The sequence below is a fragment of the Pleurodeles waltl genome, chromosome 4_1, assembly GCF_031143425.1.
Source record: "Pleurodeles waltl isolate 20211129_DDA chromosome 4_1, aPleWal1.hap1.20221129, whole genome shotgun sequence".
Taxonomy (NCBI): domain Eukaryota; kingdom Metazoa; phylum Chordata; class Amphibia; order Caudata; family Salamandridae; genus Pleurodeles; species Pleurodeles waltl.
Window position 1 is genome coordinate 639,104,975 of NC_090442.1, and position 22,478 is coordinate 639,127,452.

At 38.6% G+C, this 22,478-nt stretch overlaps 1 protein-coding gene across 2 annotated transcripts in view; it reads left to right on the forward strand.

Moving 5' to 3' along the window:
• ANO6 (anoctamin 6) overlaps positions 1-22,478 on the forward strand; it is a 308,488-nt gene that overhangs the window by 172,944 nt on the left and 113,066 nt on the right. For both annotated transcript variants that reach the window (XM_069229080.1, XM_069229079.1), the window contains exons 4-6: positions 11,450-11,515; positions 18,086-18,364; positions 22,258-22,371. In XM_069229080.1, coding sequence (XP_069085181.1) covers positions 11,450-11,515; positions 18,086-18,364; positions 22,258-22,371 — 459 coding nt within the window. The remainder of the gene's footprint in view (positions 1-11,449; positions 11,516-18,085; positions 18,365-22,257; positions 22,372-22,478) is intronic.

The following is a 22,478-nucleotide window of genomic DNA, read 5'->3' on the forward strand; positions in this document are numbered from 1 at the left end:
CAAATGCAGAGTGATATCTTCTAAGGCATGGAAAATTTACACCTCCATTGTCTCTAGGTTCCTGCAATTTGACTAGAGATATACAAGATTTTCGTTTGTTCCATAAAAATTTCATAAATAATACATTTATAATTTTAAAAAAATTAGAAGGAAGTTTAACGGGAAGCATAGATAAATAAAAATTTAATATGGGCAACAACATCATTTTAATCGTGGCCATTCGTCCCCCCAAGTTAAATAAAGAGGATACCATCTATCAAGTAATTTCACAATCCTTGACTCTACCTCTTTGAAATTAGTTTGAATAGTGTCTTTAAGAGAGTTGGAATAGGATATGCCCAGGCATTTGATATGCTTAGAGTTCCACTTAAACCCAGTATCTTTAAACATGTCTGGTAGACAGTAAGCATTTAATGGCAAAACCTCTGATTTATCTACATTAAGCTTATAACCTGAGACACTTGAGTATTCTTGTAATAATTTAAAAAAAATCCGGAATAGTCTTGTGAGGATTAGAGATAAAAAGTCAAATATCATCAGCATAAACTGTGAATTTAATCTCAGTATATTTGTGCTTAAAACCATAAAAATCAGATGACCTACGTATTTTCTCTAGAAGGGGCTCAAGGGCTGATATAAATAACAAAGGTGATAGAGGACAACCTTGTCTAGTACCTCTGTGTAGAGGGAAGTAATGAGATTGTTTACCATTGACTAAAATTGATGTAGAGGGTGAAGAGTATAAAAGTCTAATAATTTTAATAAAATGAGGACTACAACCGTGCCATTTTAATGCTCCAAACATAAAATCCCAACAAACTTGATCAAAGGCTTTTTCAGCATCTAGAGTTATGGCAGCTATAGGATCCCTGGACTTAAAGGCAAGATGGATAATATTGAGAAAAGTTCTAGAATTATCTGATATGTATCGCCCCTTAACAAAACCTGACTGATGAATGTCTATTAGGTCAGGGATAAAATGATTAATCCGTAAGGCTAGGACTTTTGCAAAGATTTTACAATCAACATTAATAAGGGATATAGGTCTGTAATTACCACATTTGGATAAATCCTTATCTTTTTTAGGAATCAAACACAACATAGCTTCAGAAAAAGTGCCCTCTGCTTGATCTTTTGATATGAAATATTGTATAAGTGTTAATAGCTTAGGAACTAAAATAGATGCAAAGGTTGAGTACAATTCTGTTGAAAAGCCATCTGGGCCAGGAGCCTTATCTTTAGGAAGCTTGGTCATGGCATTTTTAATTTCTGCTTCAGATATGTCATAGTCTAATGGTGACAAATCTACTTTTTGTTTCGAAGGAATAGAGTGGAAGAAGGCATCCACTTCAGTCATATTAGGAGTATTTTCGGGAGTATATAATGTGGTATAGTAGTCAGTAAAGCATTCCAGGATTTCTGAATCTTTAGTGTGTCTATTTCCAAATGTGTCTGTGATAACAGTAATTTTAGACTTTTGTTTTTTGATCTTTAAATAATTTGCCAATAGTTTACCCGCTTTATTTTTTCCCCCGTAAAATTTGGAATTTATTTTGAGTAGAGTTCCACATGCACTTTCCAAGGAATGCTTATTGTATTGTAGTTTAGCATCAATCAACCTGGATAAGGTGTCTGGTTTGTTAGATGAGAAATATTCATGCTCAAGACATTTTATTTGTGTGAGCAGTAGAGAGGAAACTTTAGATTTTTCTTTCTTTTTAATGGCAACATAATCTATAATAAAGCCTCGAGGAGTAGCTTTAAATGCATCCCATATAAAATTAATCTGAGTTTCTGAAGGTAAATTGAGCATAAAAAATTCTTTAGAAAACATTGTAAATTGTTCAATAAATAAATGATCTTGCAATAAGGTGTTATTAAACCTCCAGCGATTAGAAAAGGAGGAATTTCCTGGAAGGCTCATATCAATTACTACTGGGGCGTGATCTGATAAGAGAATAGACCCAATATCAGCATGTGAAATTGTTTGTGTAACATTTTGTGTAGCAAATATATAATCTATTCTAGAATATGAGTGATGTACTGGAGAATAAAACGTGAATTCTAGTACATCTGGGTGAGCAATTCTCCATACATCACGTAGACCTCTGGAGGAGATTGCTTGATAAAATGTTTTTGCATTTTATTAGGGATATAACGAGTTTGGGAGCAATGCTCTATAAAAGGATCCATAAGTTGATTGCAATCACCTCCTACCACAAGATTTTCAGAGTTGCAAGATAACAATAAAGAAGAAAAATTCACCCAAAATTGAGGCTCTACTCCAGTTGGACCATAAACATTGCAAATGGAAAACAGCAAACCACAAATCTTAACTGTCAATAAAATCCATCTTCCTATATCATCTTTAGTCTCCTCTACAACTTGTACTTGTAAAGATCTATGAAACAATATTATTAGCCCATTCTTATTATTAGCTGCAGTGGAGCCAAAAACATGACCAACCCAATTTCTATTCAAACTTTTAAAATCCTGCTCTTTATGATGGGTCTCTTGTACAAGAGCCACTTGACAATTCAATTTAGAGAGATGCTGGAGCACTCTTTGTTTCTTAACTGGATTATGTAAACCTTTAACATTCCATGAGATGATTCGAAGACTGCTCATTTAACTAGTAGAAGACATTTAGACAACAAAGCCTTACCAAAACCCAAGAGACAAATAACATGGGAATCATAGAAGAAGGTGGAAAGGAAACATATGAACATATATCTAAATAAGATTGCGTGTTGATGCCAATCTTGCATTGTAGGACGTAGGAAATAATAAAGGTAGAAAGAAAAGTAGAAAGAGAAAAAGACAGAAAAAGAGAAAAAGAAAAGGGTAGCAAAAGCACCCCATTGATAAAAGAAAGAAAAGATGACAAGAAGCCAAGAAACTTCAGTCATAATTGTCTTAAAGACAAGAAAAATACTTTGCATGGGAGAAAGGGAGGAGTAAGAAAAGAAATAGATGCCAATCAGCAACAGTACCCCTGAGGAACTACAATGATTGTATAACAAGAGAGAAGAGAGACGAGGAAACAAAATAAATACATTACAATATGAACAACTGACGACATGACTTACCAACAAGGGAAAGAACACTATGATGTCGAGATATACAGGAATATAGACACAATCGGAAAGGGGACTTTCTCAACCTGAGATTTCAATGGTTCCAATATCTGTAAAGAAGAAATAAATAATTTAAGAATTTCACATTAACCGATCAAGTCAAGAGTTCCATCGCCTCCCCTTTGTGAGTATATATAAACTGTTTCAGATCATAGGGATTTTCAAAAGTAGTTGTTCTGTCCCTGAAGGTGACCCTAAAAAAGCAAGGGTGAATTAGGCCAAATCTAGCATTCATAGATCTTAAGGCTGGTCGGAGATCCTGAAATTCCTTCCTTCGCTTGGCGGTCGCCGTGGCCACATCCTGGCTAAAGAAAATCTTTTGGCCCGACCACTACAGTTGTTTACGTTGTTTGGCGGCAGTCAAAATAGTCATTAAATCTGAGTACTGTGGGAAGTAGGCGATAATTCCTCTCGGTTTTGATGGAGAAGAGGGACCAACACGATGGGCTCTCTGGATGTTGAGAGCAGTAGTATTCTGAAGACCAACAATCTTTGGAATATGAGTTTGCAAGAATGTTATAAAATCTTGGCCTCCTGAACCTTCCGGAATGCCATAAATGTGAAGATTATTCCGCTGATTTTCTGCGATTTTCCAAATCTTCTGTCTGTTTTTTAAGTAGTTCGACTTCCTTAGTCAAGGTATCAACTTTAGTAGTAGTATCTTATATGTCACTAATCCTCTGTTCCACCTCAGAAAGTCTAGAATCCAGACGTGACCATTTCTCCTCAATTCGCTGTAGCGCAATATTCGTCTCCATAACAAAAGGCTTTATTAGCTTGAGCTCATCCATAATGTCATCCAATGTGAGGGGCAATGGAGACTTAGGGCCTCATTATGACCCTGGCGGGCGGCGGAGGCCGCCCGCCAGGATCCCGCCCTCCAAATTACCGCGCCGCGGTCAAAAGACCGCGGCGGGTATTACGAGTTTTCCCCTGGGCTGGCGGGCGGTTCCAGTTAAACCGCCCGCCAGCCCAGGGGAAAACGACCTTCCCACGAGGATGCCGGCTCGTAATCGAGCCGGCGGAGTGGGAAGGTGCGAGGCAGACAGTGAAATACATTTTGGGGCCCTCTTACGGGGGCCCCGCGACCCCCCCCTACCGCCATCCTGTTCATGGCGGCTTTCCCGCCATGAACTGGATGGCGGTAGGGGGGGGTCAGAATCCTCATGGCTGCGGAGCGCGCTCCGCAGCCATGGAGGATTCCAATGAGCAGCGGAAAGTCAGCGGGAGACCGCTGACTTTCCGCTTCTGACCGCGGCTGAACCGCCGCGGTCAGAATGCTCATTGGAGCACCACCAGCCTGTTGGCGGTGCTCCCGTGGTCGGTGGCCCTGGCGGCCACCGGCCGCCAGGGTCAGAATGACCCTCTTAGTTAGTAGAGGATGGGTCTTTTTTAACTCTTTTGTGGCCCCTGGAGTCTTTACGACCATTAGAGTTAGAGACAGAGGATACAGATAATTTGGAAGTATGAGGGGCTTCCATTTCAGCCACACAGTATATATTTGGTACGATAGTTTAGTTAATGTTCCTGTAACGCCAATTAAGTCACCTCAGAGGACAAATGTTAAAATGTTTAGAAGAAAATCCAGAATAAAATGACTTTAACAGCTTCAAGAGTGGCATCCAAGAGTGTCCAAAAAGTATTAAGATCTCCACATTAATTCGAGTAGCCAAAAGACAAAAAAAGAAAATATTTGTTAGGAAAAAAAAAATCCTCTCAAAATGGCGGCCGCATTCCTGTCAGAAAGGGAGCAGTAGGTTAAAAAGATTAAACTCTGTAAAACACCAGAGTTTTAAAAGAGAAAAAACTCACCATACTGCTCAATGCTTGTTCCAACATCCAATTCTGGGGAAAAAAAGCAGCCAGCTGTCAAAAACGTCTCCCTCCAATATAAAAACGTCCTCGGCAGCTCGGGAGAGTTGCTATCGAGTGGCCATCTTAGCTGCTCCACAACTCTTCAATCCACTGCTGCATTTTTAAAACGGAGTATTTTCTGGTTTTAGATACGGAAATTAAAATTGTCAATGTGCATTTTTTTCTGAATATGTGTAATTGAATTGAACACCAAGAATGGTTGCATTAAAGCAATGGTCATTTAACATCACAAACAAAAAAAATGTAGTTTTGAAAAGCACTTGTGCCTTGTGGGCTTGGCATGTTCAGGGATATGTACTTACTTTGGTACGAATTGTTTCCGAGGAGTCGGACGCTTAAGATAGACGGGCCAAAGACTTAATATGATTAGCAGGGACGTGGCTTCGGGTTGTGATGTTTGGGGTGTTACACCCCCATGATGTATTCTGTAGTAAATAGTTGAGTACAGGTGCTTTAAGTCTGAGGCGTTTGTCAGGTTTAATTTGGAGTTTTTACTTACACATGCAGACGAAACACACACACACACTTGTCTATGTCTTAATGGTCTGAAGAATGATTATTTTATAAAATATTCCGTTATAAGTTCCCCTCACAATCCGCATTTCTCTCCCTTCCTAGTGCTCCTTAAGCCACCCTCACGCCCTGCCTCTCGTATAATGTATTTCAACCAGCTTGATTGGTGGGAAATCTGAATCTAAATCTACACCCCACCCCCACTCCCCCCACCCTACTGACCAAGCTATGCCCCGATAATTAGTCCAATATTTGTCACCAGTTAAATCACTTGCTAAATAAAGGTTTCGCTCTATTGTTCGAAGGCTTCCATAATCCAATTTAAATAATCACTGGTATGGGGTGTGTTTCAAAAACAAATTAAACATGTTATGACAGATGAACTCACAAACTCTGCCAATGTTTGGATTGCTCTGTAATGTAAAGTTCTGCCTCTAACTACAGCCTCAGCCATGTTCTGTTCTCTGAAATTTCAATTTCGTCAGCGTTACTTAAATTATTTAAATTTTCCCCTTTAGACTCAGCTCTGTCAAATTCTGATTATTTTCTGTTAGCAATGAATTACCAGAGTATCCTGCCTCTCGGCATGGGTGCAGGCTTTAGGGATGCATGTTTCAGGCCTAGTATTGGTGCTGGGTTTCCGGTACACTTTGCAGTTTTATAAGTTATCTTTTGCACATGTGTAGTCAGTTATCTCCCAACGCTTCAAGTGGTGAGGTATCTGCCTAAACATAGAAGCCTTTCCAAGAACATGTGCCCTAGTCATGGAAGAAGGTGGAGTCTCTGAGAGATCAGTGGCTACACGTCCATATCTCCCTGGATAGTTGGTTATTCTTGGGCCAGTCCACGTGAGGGATCAGTTCAACTCATTTGTTCTTGGGCCAGTCCATGAGAGGGATCAGTTCCACTCATTAGTTCTTGGGCCAGTCCTCGAGAGGGACCAATGCCGCTCATTTGACAAGAGTGCTATTCTATTTAAGCTTTCTCTTATCTGAGAGTAACCTGTGATGTTTCTCAAAGTAGATAGAATATGTTAAACGTATAACCATGTGGGACATTTCCTACATTCTCCGGAGAGACCGTCAACTTTGTGGGCAAAGATTGGTTACTTCAAGGAAAAGACCACTGCAATACCCAGGATGGTCAGCTTTATGGCCTCCCACACCTCACCAGCACTGCATAATGCCCAGAGGGTGCTCAGTATTATGGCTTCTTGCACCTTTATACTGCAGCATGGACCACTCCAAAAGAGACCAATTTTGCTCTCATTGATCCCTCATTGGTGCAAAAAGTCAGAATTCCTATGTAAGCATCAGCGTGTCACTGAAATGCTGCCTAGCCAAGTGGCCTGTTGTCTGACCAGTTCTGAGGAGTTCCAGGGGACTTCGGTGTTATTCTGAAGATCCTCCTTTCAGTAGACAGCTGTAAGACCAAACCTTGATCTTCTCTTCACACTTTTGGCAAATAGCGTTACCTTCACCAATATTTATGTAGTACATGATGTATTTCATTTTTGTTTTTCAAAAAGAAATTTGCCTCTGTCCCATCTTCCCACTGAATAGCTCTTAGCATTTTATTTGAGTGAATCTATAAAGATAAAGAGAAGTTGCTTACCTAAGAACTACAGTAGTCCAAAGTAATAACCCTTTTGTGACCTGGAATGGACTATACATCATGTGCTTCTAAGTAGAAAAGTCTGAGAAGGTGCGCATTGATAAACTGCGTGATATAGGTGCCTGCAATATATTCCTTGATTAAGCACTTGCAGCAGATGAAAACAAATAGCTTTAAGAAGCCACCAAGTACAGATTTCCCCTTACAAATCTACCAGCTGCAATAGTTGACGTCTGTTGGGAGAAAATAGAATGACTTACTGAAATTATCTTTTGGGCTCAATAGGCAAAGATTATTTTCTATAAATCAGGGCTAGTTGTTGATCTCCAAAAGAGGTTGTTGATTTGTCAGATAGTAGAAATGAAATTTGTTTTACAGTCCTATTATCTGAACAGTTACATTTTACAATTGGGAGTTTTTAATTGATTTTCATGCCTTTTTCATTATAATATTGTTTTTGTTTTTTAATCAGTTCTCTCACAAAACCAAATAATTTGATGATGGTTTGCGGATTATGATGCTCTGGCCAGAGGTCAACATTTGTCACCTATCTCCCGCAAGGGGGCACTATTTGATATTTTTTGGAGGGGCATCTGGCGCTTCCATCTGGTAACCTAAGCACTGACCATGTCAAGCCTTTCCATGGCACCAGCTGTGAAAAAAATCACAATAGTCAACAAGAGTGAAATCCTTCTGCTGGCTTCCCAGTAACCAATGAAGATCTCTATACTTTAAGGCCCGCAAGGTCAGAAAATCCTTTAAATCAAGGTATTAACCCCAGAAAAAAAAACAGTATGAAAACGTGGCCAAGTTGTTTTCCTCCGTATTGTAATGGACGCAGGATAGTCCCCTTTTTGAAGGAAAAGGGCCATGAGAAGTCTGACATGTTTTATTATTTTGTGACTTTTCAGAATAGAGTGACAGAGCGTTGCCTTCTTTTATGAGCATTAGTATTGCTACGTTAATTATTAACTTAATTTGTAAGTATACATTTAAACATTATGTGCCACAGTTCTGAATGAGTATCCCCTCTCTGGAGAGGAGGAAGCAAAGTAAAGAGGGGCTGTATTGGCCTCCAAAATGTTACAAGAATAAAAACATGAAGTGAGTAACTGTTTCAGGTTTCACGCTTCCCACTGCCAACATGGCAATGAGATTTTGCAAGACTTTGCACATAACACAGTGTTATGGGATAATACACGTTAGCAGGATATTTAAAGTGACATCTGCAATTATGGTAGTTTTAAGAAAGACAGATTATTTTAATTTTTCGTTAACAGCCTGACTCACATTAGAGCTAGTATGGCTTCCAATGCCAGACCTGCAACTAGGCGGCATGTGTCTTCCCCTTGCAGTGTAGAGTACACAGGCCTAGATTGCAATGGGTGTGGTGCACTTGCGATTCTGTACTCTGGGCTTAAAGGTAACTTGAATATTTTCCTGATAGTTGAAATCTCAGGTGCATCAAAGCTGTTGAATTCCTCAACGTCAAAGGCAGTTGTGGTACCAATGCACCGCACTAGTCGGTACCTCATTTTATTCCTCAATAAGCACACTCCCCGAGGTCCGACTTCCATGAAACCTCTAACAACATTAAGTTATCAAACCTCTAGAAAGGGAGGGCAATATGTGATTCTAAAGTAACTTATCGAAATAGGATGGTCAGGAGTCATTCAGTAAAGCAGTTTGCAAAAGAATAAAATGTCCAAGCACAGGTACTTTTCAGCTTCTTTATTCACATATCCTATTATATTCTTATATCTTGCAAATTCTCCAAAGGGCCTATAAAAATATATGCATACATATAATCAAAAATAATTATATTGACACTAAAAACATTAAAAACAAATTCAACTCCCAACGTAATTAATCAAACGGATGCCATTACTATTACTGCAGTAATACTTAAATGCCCCTTTGAACATCCTTCTACACCTCCATGAAAAAATATAATTGGCTTTTTAGTCAGCATTGTTAACACGTCATGTCTCAAATATAACATTACATCCTGGATTGAAAATGGTACATTTCATAGAGAATATCACAACATTGTCAAGCACTGCTTACAACAAGTATGGTCATAATCACATTCATCAATTGTCACATCACATCATCATGTGTCAATGCATATTGAAACTGTTGATAAAAAACATACCTTTACTTTATCACATACATTTCTGAAAACACCTAAATGTAAATATTACAATGAAAAGTTAATAAGCCAAATCAATCACATATGTGTGAGTCAACCATTAAGTCTATTTCCATAGTCGTCATAATCAGTGAAAGAGAACACAAATCCTCTTAGTTGTATAAATCATCAACAGTCATAGCCTTCTAATCATTGTTACGGATCATCATTAATATAGATCTTTCAAATCAAAAGCAGTTATTTTATGTACTTGCAATATGGTTCAGAAGATCACACATCAAATAAATTAACAGTATCTGGTAAATTCATCTTTAACCACCATAGTGCACACACCAAAATAACTACAAGGGAATAAGCCAAGTTTTAAATGCATAACAGTTAGAAAAAACAGTTCCGCTACAAAGCTTCAACACTTACTTGGTTCTAACAGCATCTCCCCTCACCACATTATGCCGTTACTTAAGGCAAAGCAATCACAGCAGTCAGCCATAGCACAGAATGCTCACTTGAATTCCATCCTAAACATCACCAAACTCCCACTCTATGCACCCAATAGTACACAGGGTCTCTCCCAAGCAACACGGCTAACTTTAATTGAGCAAGTCCTCCTGCCTATATTCTTCACACCAATATTAACACAGGGCTCCGTTACCTAACTAAGTGCTTCTTACCCGTTTGCAGGATAATCGTTCGGCACTAGAAAACCTTTCGCACATTCCACCGACAATAGCACTCACATTCCTCCTTTTAGAGACATCACCCATGGCGTCACTTAACCCAACCTTTTTGTGCAGCCCGCCCAATTGTGTTCTCGATAGGCACCATTTTGGAACATATACTTACTCCATTTATACTAACCACACATTCTCATATGCTTTATGGATCATCAAAATGCAAAACCCAATCATCTTTGATCTAATCCCTCCAATTACTTAGCTGTCATTATATATTATCAAACCAGGCCAAGTGTGTTGTAGGTGACTTCTAGTTATTTTATCTATGAGTCGAATACTTAATTATTGTTACATCCTAACACCCAACCTGTGCCTTTTATATCAATCTCATACCGATCATAAAGGCAATGTTTACTCCCTTAGACTCAGGCAGGCCTTGCTACCATGTAAAAGTATCCACAGTGTGATTATTGGGTGGGGGGTGAATAGTATTTGGAGTCCCTTCCCTTTTGACACTTACTCGCAGCTTGGATATAAATGACAAGAAATGTTAGTGGTGGCTCATTACAGAGCGGTTTGGTGCAGCTTAAAACAAAGCCCTGTTATCAGCATAATGCTTCTTTTGACCAGATCCTGAGGTCATTTGAGCCAGTATGAAGACCCTGCCATACAGTCAAGTTTTCTTGGCCAATCTTTCCAAATACACATTATACAGGTGAATAGTCCATTCTGCCCACAAGGCTTAAGTTAATACAAACCCTCAGGCGCTGCCCTGGAACATGTTTTTATGATGCATAATCACAAATCATTGTCTTAGATAAATCAAACTTTTCCACAGCGAAGCGTTTACTCTATTGGACTGAACATACAGTCAACTTTTCCTTGCAAATCTTTCCTGTTAACATTACTCAAGTAAATAAACTATCCTATCCACAACGCTTAAGTTGATACAAACCCCATCTTGAAATACGAATATATTCACTAATCGTTATTTTATCTGCTTGAAACCTTTCCCATTGTTATACTACTGCGTTCACCATACGCAGAGCCTTGATTGAAACGATTTCCGTGGACACCATCTTACAGTATGGTTTTATGGTAGAAAATCACTAATCATTATCCCAATGTCATCCAACATTTCCTCACTCATTATTATCATATGAGTATGAAAGGTATATTTGAAATTCATAATATTAATTCCACTACAGGTAATCCTGTAAGAACTCTCACTCAATCTTTCCAATCAGTCTCCTCTTGGACAACGGTTTGGAGAATTTGCAAGATATGTGAATAAAGAAGCTGAAAATTTCCTATTGCCCTGATAGCCACGAAATGTGAAGGACACAATTTGCAAACGTTGGTGAAGATTAGAGCATTTACTAATTGAACGTTCCATTGTAAAACCTTCCCCTACTTGCATCACAATTTGTACTACTTTGTGGTATTGTGTGTTAATTCAGTTGTTTTGTTAATGTATTTTGCAGAAAAAACGGCAAGCATATGAATCAAACCTGATTAGTAATGGTTTGCAGTTGGAAGCAACAAGATCTGTAAGTAACATCTTTGGATGTTTTTTGCCTATTTTTGCCTTTTATGTCTTGTTATTTAGTGAGTTTATTGAAGCTTGCACCTAACATGTTGCCTGTATCTGTAGAAAATAGTGTGTTAAAACAATACCCACTGAAAGTTATGTGACAGAATAGTTTTCAGTAAGGTTATTCTTTTGTTACCTTAAAGTGGGCCAGTGTTACACATGGGTAAAACGCTTTATGCGCAGATAGTAAAGAGAGATATGACAGATGAACCCTCCCATTTAGCATCTTTCTTATTGCATGCCACTAGAAGAGTAACATCTACTGCACATTTTGTACAGCTTTCCTCCAAAAAAAGAACATGTCAAATCACAAAGAAAACTAATGCTTGCTGTTAAATGTATTTACAAAGCAAGCGAGATTAGGATGAACACTTCACACATTTACATAGGTCACAGAAATTCTCACTGATACTCAAGTTTCCACTTCAGTCATTCAGTCGAGGCAACAGGAGTCGCCAGAGTGGATATTATAATGGGGGTCCCAAGAGCAACCTGTGGCAGGTAACCTAGTGCACCAAAATATCAAGAACTAGAATTGGTAGTTCTTTCCTGAATTGTATGAGGAAAGTCTTATATGCAAAGACAGCCCATTCCAGAGATTGGGTGCGTAGCCCGAAAATGCTTGTTTTCAAGTGCATTCTTTGCTGACTTTTTTATTTTCACTTGGGGGTCTGTCAGGCTCTCAGTTACTTTCTGGCTGCTAGAAATCACTAGATCGGTAGGCTGGTGTACTAGTGCGAAAGTCACTGTAGATCATCTAAATATTGATGTTGATCTCTGCTGGAAGGGAGAAACTGTGCAGCTTTTTAGATGGGAGTGATTAGGTAAAACTACCTCTTATGAGTGATTTAGCATGCATATCTTGCAGCAGTGTGGAGGGCTTCCTCCTCAGTGATACGGGTGAAATTTAGTAGCCTATTTAGTTGATCATACATAGAAAAGTGCAAAGGCACCACTGGCATGCAAAAGATGATCGTAGTCACAACCAGTACAAGGCAGTCTGGACTTTCCTGGCTATGAAGATTTTTAGAACAAGAGATCAAAATCCATATAAAAATTTATGAATTTTCTATAGTAAGAGTGGGTGTCTCTGAAGCATTATTTGAAAGCATTATCCTTGCTTTTGTGTGAGTTCTCCCACTCAAAAGAACAAATTGACGTTTTTGGGTTTAGTGTGCGGTGTAGTGAAGACACTCAGAATCTGATGAGGCTGTGGAAGGATCTTGATGAGGGATCAGGTATTCCAATGATAAAATGATGTAGAATTTGGTGTCATCAGTTACTAATAAATCGTGATGTTGCTGTTGTCCTCAGTGACAAAGCATCTCTTGAAATTAAAATAATTTGTTTGAGCCCCCTTAAATGACGTTACAGCTAACATTTTCTAACAAATAATATGCAGAATATGAATCTATTGAGCAAGCCAAAAAATACTAATTTATCTTAATAAAAATATGCAATGCGAAATGTTGAAGTCAAGACAACCATTTCATGAATGGTTCGAGGGGTGAGAACTCTTCCAAGAACTTTTGGCAACAATCAATGATCATTTCTACCTTTTCGTTTCTCATGATAACACATTTAACATCCAACACTATAAAGTGCTATGGTGTTGGGCTTCCCTTTCCAGAAGCACATTTTGTCGATCACATTGATAAAGTACTACTGATGTCTTGTGAAATAGTTCAGACAAGCCCTTCTTCCTCTTCTTCTTGCATCCGCCAAGGCATGTCCTGCCCTATATTTTGAAAACCACTGCGGTATAGGTTCTTTCTGAACATTAAATATTAGAAGTGCATTGATAAAGCCCTTGGGAATATGGAACAATTTTCTGTTCTCAGTTCTGGTCTGCTAGGTATTGAAACCTTGTCCACAAGGTATTCTGGCTGTTTGTGCTCTGTAGTATGTTATGTACAGACATTTACGCTGGATTCTTTTTAGGAGAGGGAGTCATTGCAGTCTCTTAATCTGTGGTGGGGTTGCAGCATGGAAATTGTTGTTGAAATTTCGGTGATACCTCGTAGCCTGGTGAAGAGAGCTTTACCTTCATCAATGTGGGTGAAGCATAATCCAGTCCCTTGTGGATCCCTTGTATCTTCTTCAACAATAACTTGCAAATTAGCTTGTTCTGGCAGTGAGAGTTTGCAGGTAATTTCCCACCTGTACAACTATGTAAATTTGTTCCTGTCTATGGCAGGACATATGACCTTATCAAGGCTCACAATCTCCCCCCCTCTTCCGAAGTAGAAAAAATTGCCATTATTTCTGGGAATGGAATGGAAAGCTATTCCACATGAGGTCTTCCAGATGACGTATGGACGGATACTTAAACAGCAGATTCAAGAACTTGTCCAGATCTCCCTGAAAATCGAGCTTGCTAGCACGTTCATTAATGCGTCATTTAGTACAAAGAAAACAAACTTCCAGCTGTAGAGTTCTGATGGACATAGCATTGAGCCCAATCTTTAGTACACATTTCACAATGGACCAATATAATGTTCAAAGCACTGAAGTGATGCAGGTCAGTGAACGGGTTCTGGATAGGAGCTTGGATACTGCATTCCAAAAGCAACTCTTTATGGACTGAGGCAGGCACAGGAAAATCATCTGGCCATAAAGAGGGTAGCCCCTCTCTAGAAAACCGAAGTAAGAATGGAAAATGGGCACTCTTATTCTGACTGTCCCTCTCCATTTCTCTACCAGGTCTGTAGTGCCAGTTTACAGTACAAATCTGCCAGAAAAAGAGGGTGAGTCACAATTGCATTGGGGGGGATTCACCCACACAAATAAGAGCCATCTATTTGGCCCTACTTAGCAGAGTACTTTACTGGTTTGGGCAAACTTCGGACGGAGCTCAGAGCTACTCTGTCCAAAATTGCAGAATTACTTGATAGGTCGTACAGTAGATACGGAAGTCTAAGTTAATTGCATAATGAAAGTCCTGATGTGAATTGGGATCGTGTTCAGGTTCTATCCGCTTGATGGAGTGTTTGAAAGGTGGAATGAAGATATTCAAGAAATAACATTGAAAATAAGTGTGAATAAGAATTGAAGAAGCAGAGCCAGAATGGTCCCTACCGTTACATAAAACAAAGATATTTGAAGAAATGAATACAAACTTCAGCAGCAAGGCAACTGATGAAAGAGCAGGGAGTCCACAAAAATGGCTAGGAGGAATAAGGATTGATAAGGAGTGGGAGAAAGGATGAGGCTGTAATCAACATTTGGAGAAGGAGTTGCAAATACACTGGTGCAGAGTTAATTGGAGAAGATGTGAGTTAGTGAGGATATGTAGCTGCAATGGGGGGGTGTGGCTGAGAGGTGAAGTGTCAAGCATTATAGAATAAATTCACCTTGGAGAAAGGAAGCTTGACAGGAGAAGGAACTGACCTGAAGGTTACGATTTTCACAGTAAGTGTCTAGTGGACCAGGGGTCAGTTGATAAGGGAAAGGAATTGGAATAAAGGCAATGAAAGTAAAGCTAACATGCGTTAAGGATAGGGAAGGATAATAGGAGAACATGGTGTGTAAATCAGGTATCAAGCTAGGAAAATAGGAGAATACTATTAATGTCTCCAGGCCAAAAGTGGGAGGACAAAGCAGATAAAGAAGAGAGAAGCAGAAGTATTGACACTACATGGAGGAATCCAAGTTCCAATGATGCAGAGAAAAAAGAGATCCAAATGGAAAAGAGTGCAAGTGTGAACGTGCTGTAAAATATAAGGAAAAACAACTTTGAATGGCACAGAGGTGAGGGACAGGGTAGCAACGTGAAATGGGGGAGTGAGGGAATTGCTAGGCAGAAACACGTAGAAGTCATAATTAACATGTGATAAATTGCAAATGAGAGTATCCAAGGAATTATGGCCCTTGGCCTGGTCCACACAACCCAGTTAAGTCAAACATGCAATTCCCTTGAAGCGCTGGTGCCCATGTTGAATGTCATACTGGCAAGTGGCGCCAGTGGTATGGAACAGAGACTGAACATGGACAAGAACAGCAGCTATGAAAGCAAAGAAAAAGTAAATATATGGTTGCTTAAAAAATATCAGTAACATTGGTTAAAAAGGACGGATAGCAAAGCACCTACAGGGCTTGCAAGCAACAGCACAATGTGAGCAATTCCGCATTAGCTAGGCCTCTGTAATGCCCCTTGTTCCCTCAGAGGTAAACAGAAACCAAACATGTTTCCTGAAAGCTAAGAAGATAGGAAGACGATACATTTCCCTTCAAATCTGATACTATCATTAAAAAGTATCAGAAAAACAAGTCCTGTTTACAGGTACATCAACCATCAGCATTTGAAAGTAGCTTTTAAACCTGAGCACCTTTCCATTGTGTTGATAATAGTTGTTTAACACAAACCATTGTAATGTGCCCCCAACCTTCTAAAACCGAAGATGTAGTTGTAAAGACAGGAGACATTGGAAACTGAATTTCAATCTGCTTTATTCTATATTACGCAAAGCTAATAGCTGTCAAAGTGGCCCATCTGGCGTGATGACTAGAACTGCATCAAATGCATACATCAAAAAGAAAAGGTTTAGCTTCTTACTTGAACCTTCACATTGGATATGGAGGGGGGAAACAAAGGACTCTTCAACATAAAAAACTAAATGTGCACAAGTAGCTATGCGTCTGTGTTTGGGTGCAGATTTGCTACTTTTTCACCAACGTTCTGATTAGTGCACATAAACAAAGGTGTCCAAAAGATACCAAGTGCACACCAGAGTCCAATAACGTATCAAAACTCTCTGTGGTAAGGATATGTAGATGCCAAAAGAAGTAAAAACTTTTTATTATATATATCGTAATCAAATCTTCCATTTTCCTACACAACAGCCGACACGTGTTTTATCATGACAGTGACTTTTTCAAGGCTAGTATCACGTAGAGAATCAATCTTCAATTGAAACATGAAGAGTCCAAGAGTCCAAAAGGAGCCACAAAGTTAACAATCTGTAATCCTCTCAAAGGTGCATGAGGAAGCCCAAAATATGTAAGGTGAACATGTACCAGTAATCAAAGGTGCTCGAGTGAGCCCAAAAAGTGTAAGGTTAACATATGCCAGTGAAAGCCATGGCTTTTACACGAAGTAGAACTTGTTACTCGCTGATACAGGACTTGTCATGGTCCGGAATTTGTCTCATCTATCACTTGAGACATGCCTATTACTACAGGATACAGGGACTCATTAATTTGGATTATACCAACTGGAGATTCCTTAAATTTGATTACCAGCACATGCTCAGCTTACACCTTTTGACTGAGAGTATGTGGGGTCTGTACTGTGGTAATCCCAAGATGTTCTCTCACATCTAATACAAAAAACCCAGAGACAAAGGTCAGGTAGCAAAAACAGGATTTCACTTTATGCTGTTTGAAAGAAGGACACAGCCACCACCCTACATATTCTGTGGAGCACAGATGAGTCATTTTTGCCTATTCAGGGCAGCCTCTTGTTTGCTTCTTTGAGGCATTTCACACTTATTGAAGGCTGAGCAAAGGCTGAAAGTTCAGTCAGGTAAGGGAAACGTTCTAAATGTAACTTTTCCTTAATATTTATTAAAAATCCTCCTTCACAATGGAATTGAATAGAAATAGTGGTTTAAATATTTTTCTAGCTGGCCCCATTCATGAGATACACTATTTATATTTTAATCTATACTCTGGGTCTATACTTGCTATGCCTGCCACAGTGCAAATAGCTCTTAGGGTCTTGTCAATGAAGGGAAATATTAACATTAATTTTCTACATGTTCATTTTTAAATTCAATGCACCCTACATTGTGGGCTACAAGGCCTACATGGGGAGACTGACTAATATTTAAAATGGAGGGTTCTATCTGTCAGAAGGGGTTATTTTAATGGGTCATACTGCAGGTTTACACTGCAACAGTCAGACTACACACGGCAGGCAGGCAAAATATTAGTGTTTCCAATTCTAGTATAGTGGATTGAATAATAGGTGTTGCAGTCCACAAGATGCATTAAGTTTGAGGGCCTGGGTGTACATTTTACACCATATACTGGGGACCTACAGGCAAGTTAAATAATCAAATAAGGAATAAATACAATTAATTATGGTTAAAGGAGGAGCACAGGACCTTTACTACTGGTTAGCAGGGGTAAAATGAACATCATTCTATAACCAGCAAAAAGATAGAGTCCATAAAAATCGAGTTCGACCACACAGCTTTCCTAAAGTAGTAAAAAGCCCTGAAACAGGTTCCTGTCCTAAATAATAAAATGCACTTTTATAGTTTTGAAAAAGTATCACAATTTACAGATTTTGATTACATCTATGGGAGGTTTATATTGACGGGGCTAAATACTGTTACTTGAGCACACTATTCAATTCAAAATTGGAAACGCTTTAAAAAAATCATAATGATCATATCTTATATATTTCATGAAAGTTTACTTTGCAACAATTTATACAATATGAAAAGTACCTATTATTCTGAAGACGCTAAAATAAAATATAAAACTAGTTTTCATGACAATATGCATTCTTCTTTTGCAGGTTGTAGATGAGAAGCTGATATTTGTAAAAGTACATGCTCCTTGGGAAGTCCTCTGTACGTATGCTGAGGTTATGCACATCAAGCTCCCTTTACAACCAAATGATTTAAAAGTACCCGACTCACCCTTCAGTTGGTTCACAAACATTTTCAAAGTCAGCGCAGATATTATCAAGCCAGAGCAAGATTTTTTCACTGCTCCATTTGAGAAAGACCGACTACAGGACTTCTACATTCCTGACAGAGAGCAGTTTTTTAACCCATCAACGAGAAGTCGAATTGTAAGTTTTTATTTTGATAGCCCGTGTGTTATGTCCTTATAGTGGGATAAGCCAGAGGGAGTACCTGTGTTTAAAGTCTAGAAAACTCATTGCAGGTTGTTATGTGAAAGACAGTTAGTTAAACTTTACTATGAACCAAATCAAATTTGAAGTCTGTAAATGCTCATGCTGATGTTTTTGTTACATACCTATACATAATTATGTAACCCACACCAGTATATGTGTAGTTTCTCTTGTTCATTTTACAGAAATTATAATGTACTATAAACTTGGGATTTTTTTGTGGAGGCCTAAATTTGCCGCTGATGTAGTCTCATGCAGCTACAACCAAAAACTCAAATGGATATGTGTGTAAAGGTGACTGGCCTAAAAACAGTGATTTTAATTTATATTTTCTGAAATGGATTTCATGTAATCTCATTGTCTTCATTTTGGATCACAAAAATATTCATATCAAAAAATTGTCTTACACTCCACTGCATCACGGAGTGACTTCGGTTTAATTTACCTTGAAATAGACACAAATCAAAAGAAAAACATTTATCAAAGATTTACAAATCGAGTAGGTGGTATATGGACACAAATTATCAAAGATACAGACATTGGGCAACTTGCGGGTGAAATAAGAAGTTGAGGATTTGCACATTTTAACTGGACGTTTTTAAAGGCGAAGAAGGACAATATTCCTGTTTCATTCTATGGTAAACCTGACTTACAGTGTTTTGGAATGTGGCATAATCCGGCCTTTATTTTTAGAATCACAATTCTAAAATTGGGTGGAATGATTAAAAGCAGCTGCTAGAATTACCTTTGTTACCAAAGGAGCCCAAACTGGCATTTTTACCTTGGAATGACACTCGGAAGTGTCCGATTTTATCAGCTGATCCTGTATTTATCAACGAAAATACAAAAGATATCATACTATCTCTGTAGTTTCACATCCTTCTGCAGATGAAAAGGAGAAACACCGGTGACAGCTATCTAATGGCTTTGACATAATGAAGTATAAGTATACAAAAAGTAATGGATGAATGCTTGAATTAATCTCAGCCACTCGTTCTTACTCTGGACCGCATCCCAGTTCATCGTTATTTTTCACCTGCCACCTCAGTTTAGACCCAGCCGTATGCAAATCAGTCTTGGTCCTACTTCAGTGTAAACAGTCCAGCCTGAAATGCCAGGCCAGGCCCTCACTGAACCATAACACAAGCAACCTACGACCTATTTCACTCCAGTTAGGGCTTATCAGCCAGGTATAGCTTGGGTCCAGTGAGATAGTGTGCATGGGACCCACGTCTGGGCATACCCATCTCACTTAGGGTGACACACTAGAGTATACAAAAAGTGATGGGTGGATTGCTAGAATTTCTCTCTGCTACTGGTATTTAACTGTAATTACTCAGGGTGCATCCTAGTCAATCACCCACCCATCATTTATTTCTCTATACTTTAGTATACTCTAGTTTCCTGTGATCATTGTGCTGCTGGAACAAAGCTGCATCTGAATGAAAAGCCCCAGTCAGTCTTGGATTGCTTGTGTTCCAGTTCAGCAAGGACTAGGTCTGGCAGTTCAGGATGGAACGTTCCTATTGGAGCAGGGTCAAGACTGATTCAAAAATGATTTGCATATGATTCGGTCCAAACTGAGGAGGTATGGTGTGCAAAATAACGATGGACTGGCATGTGGCCCGAGTATTTACAAGTGGCTCAGATTAATTAAAGTGTTCCACCCATCATTGTTTTGGTATACATTGGTAGCTTTAAGGCTGCACAGTATGCATTTAATGTCCAAAAATGGGGTGTATATTGAATTTACTGTAGATCAGAAACTAAACTGGGCGCTCTCCAAGACAGTCAGTCCACCAGTATTGTGGATAGTTTCTGGTTATGTTCTACTAGCAGTTGATAAACTTTTTCGAGAACTTGAAGATTCATTCTAATATGCTGTGTAACTGGCAAGTGTTTTCCTTCTTTAATGCATCCACAGTGCCCCAAACATTGGGTTCTCTAATCCTTTTATTAGTGCCAACAAGTTCCTAACAACAGTGAGACAACCTCGTGCAGAATACTAAAATACCTTCTTGTTTATAGAGGACTATTAATTGTGCCACATGTAGGATTACACATCCTCTTCAAAGTATGTTGATGTTCCATATATAACAAGCCCTGTAGTACTAAACAGTGACGGTTACAGTATACATATAAATTCAAGCTGCTAAAAAGAAGCTAGAGTCATCCGGAGGAGAATGGCCTAAATCAAATTAGAAATAGTTTTCCTCATTAGCAGTCAGTATGCATGAATGCATCTTTTAGGTATTTGATATATATATTGCTTACTTAGCTCCTCGAAGCAGTGCAGTATTTTTGAGAAAATATTTATATTGCAGTAATAGCTGCGCAGACACAAGGTGATGTACATAGAAATGCACTATGTATTTTGATACCTAAACTATGATTAGAACTAACATGTTCTTGGGACTGAATGAGATAGTGAACCGTTTTTTTTTACTGCATTATATATTTGCAAACCTGAATGTTACATTACTTGTTTGCAGTTTTAGACTCTGAGAGCTAATGTAATGATTATAAAATCAAACAAGATTTGTCAAGTGCAGAAGATAGAACTATAACACAGGGCTCTGGATGCAGGGTACAGAACTAAGGGCCATACGTACCAATGAATTTTCCCATAGACACAGAATGGGTAAAACCCTTTGCTACATTCGGCCCTAAAGCACATATTAAAATCTGTTCTTGCTCCAAATTATTTGTTTGTCAGTTTATGATAAGAGGTGTGTTTGAGGAGTAATAGGATAATATAGGAGTAAAACGCATTGTTATCATTAAAATCACTATATACATTTCTCTACTGGCAATTGCTGGGATACTAACCAACGACCAATTAAGAGTAAAAACATTTTCAGGTGATCTATAAGAAATTTCTGACTTTGTTTCTGAATCTTTACATAACTTAAAGCCATATTTGGGATTGTTGGAAATACCTTCTCCATAAACAGACACTCCTGAGTGCGTGTATATAGTTGTTACAAATCTGTAGAAAGCTGAATTTAAATCCCCTTGGCACACTGTTTTCAATCATTGTGACCAGTGTAGTTAGGTCTTACAATGTATGTCCATGAACTTTATATCAGTGATACCAAGATAGATGGAGACTCCCAAAACTAACTAGAATTATTGAGAATCCTAAAGTTATAATGGTTCTAAAATCCAGTTAAAAAATGTTTTGCAAAAAATCTAAAGCTTTTTTTGTAATTTCCATATCTCACAGAATAGTATTTTAAGTAGGCTAATTGAATTTAACTTGAAATGATACTCTCTTGAGAGGAATGTTTCTGAATATAAAAATAACGATGTTCTGCAATTTATTAACATTGGGAATGCCTATCAGTACGAATAGATTTAAGCTAGAGTGATTGCTAAATAAACAACAAAAAGCCATACATTACAGTGTGTTCCAACCCGACTGCAGATACTCCTCTCTCGTAACCTTAGGAGTCGTAAGTCCCTTTGTGAATCGGGCCCCCGGACGATTACTTTGTATTATTCAAGTATCAGTGCTCTGCGCGAGCTGCCAGTGTTTCCAAGTTTAAGTAGATATTTTATTTTAGAATCTACTCCTGTCTTTCATTTCAGGGTTTGGTCCTGTTTGGTGTACCTGCCAATTGTAGCAGCAGTAATGCTTCTTGCAGTGTCTGCTCCTGAATCGGGTTCAGCTGTTCTGTGGTACCACCGATTTGACCAAGGTGGTGAAACTGTGGGAGCTCATTCATAGAAATTATTAGTTACTTAAGGACTGATATGATCCCCAGAGATTTGTTTTCCTCATTTTGATCAACATGAACTAGCTTTAAATGAATGTTTTGATCTTCCAGGTTCATTTTATTCTGTCTCGTGTTGAATATGCCATTCGGGACAATGTGAAAAAATTTGGGATCAACAAATTGCTTGACTCAGGGGTCTACAAGGCAGCTTTTCCTCTTCATGACGTGAGTATAAGAGAATGCTTGGCTCATTTCCCTATAAAGGTTGACTGAACTGCATACTGACTTTAGGGAAAAATAAATGTCACTCTAGATTGAATAAATGACTTATT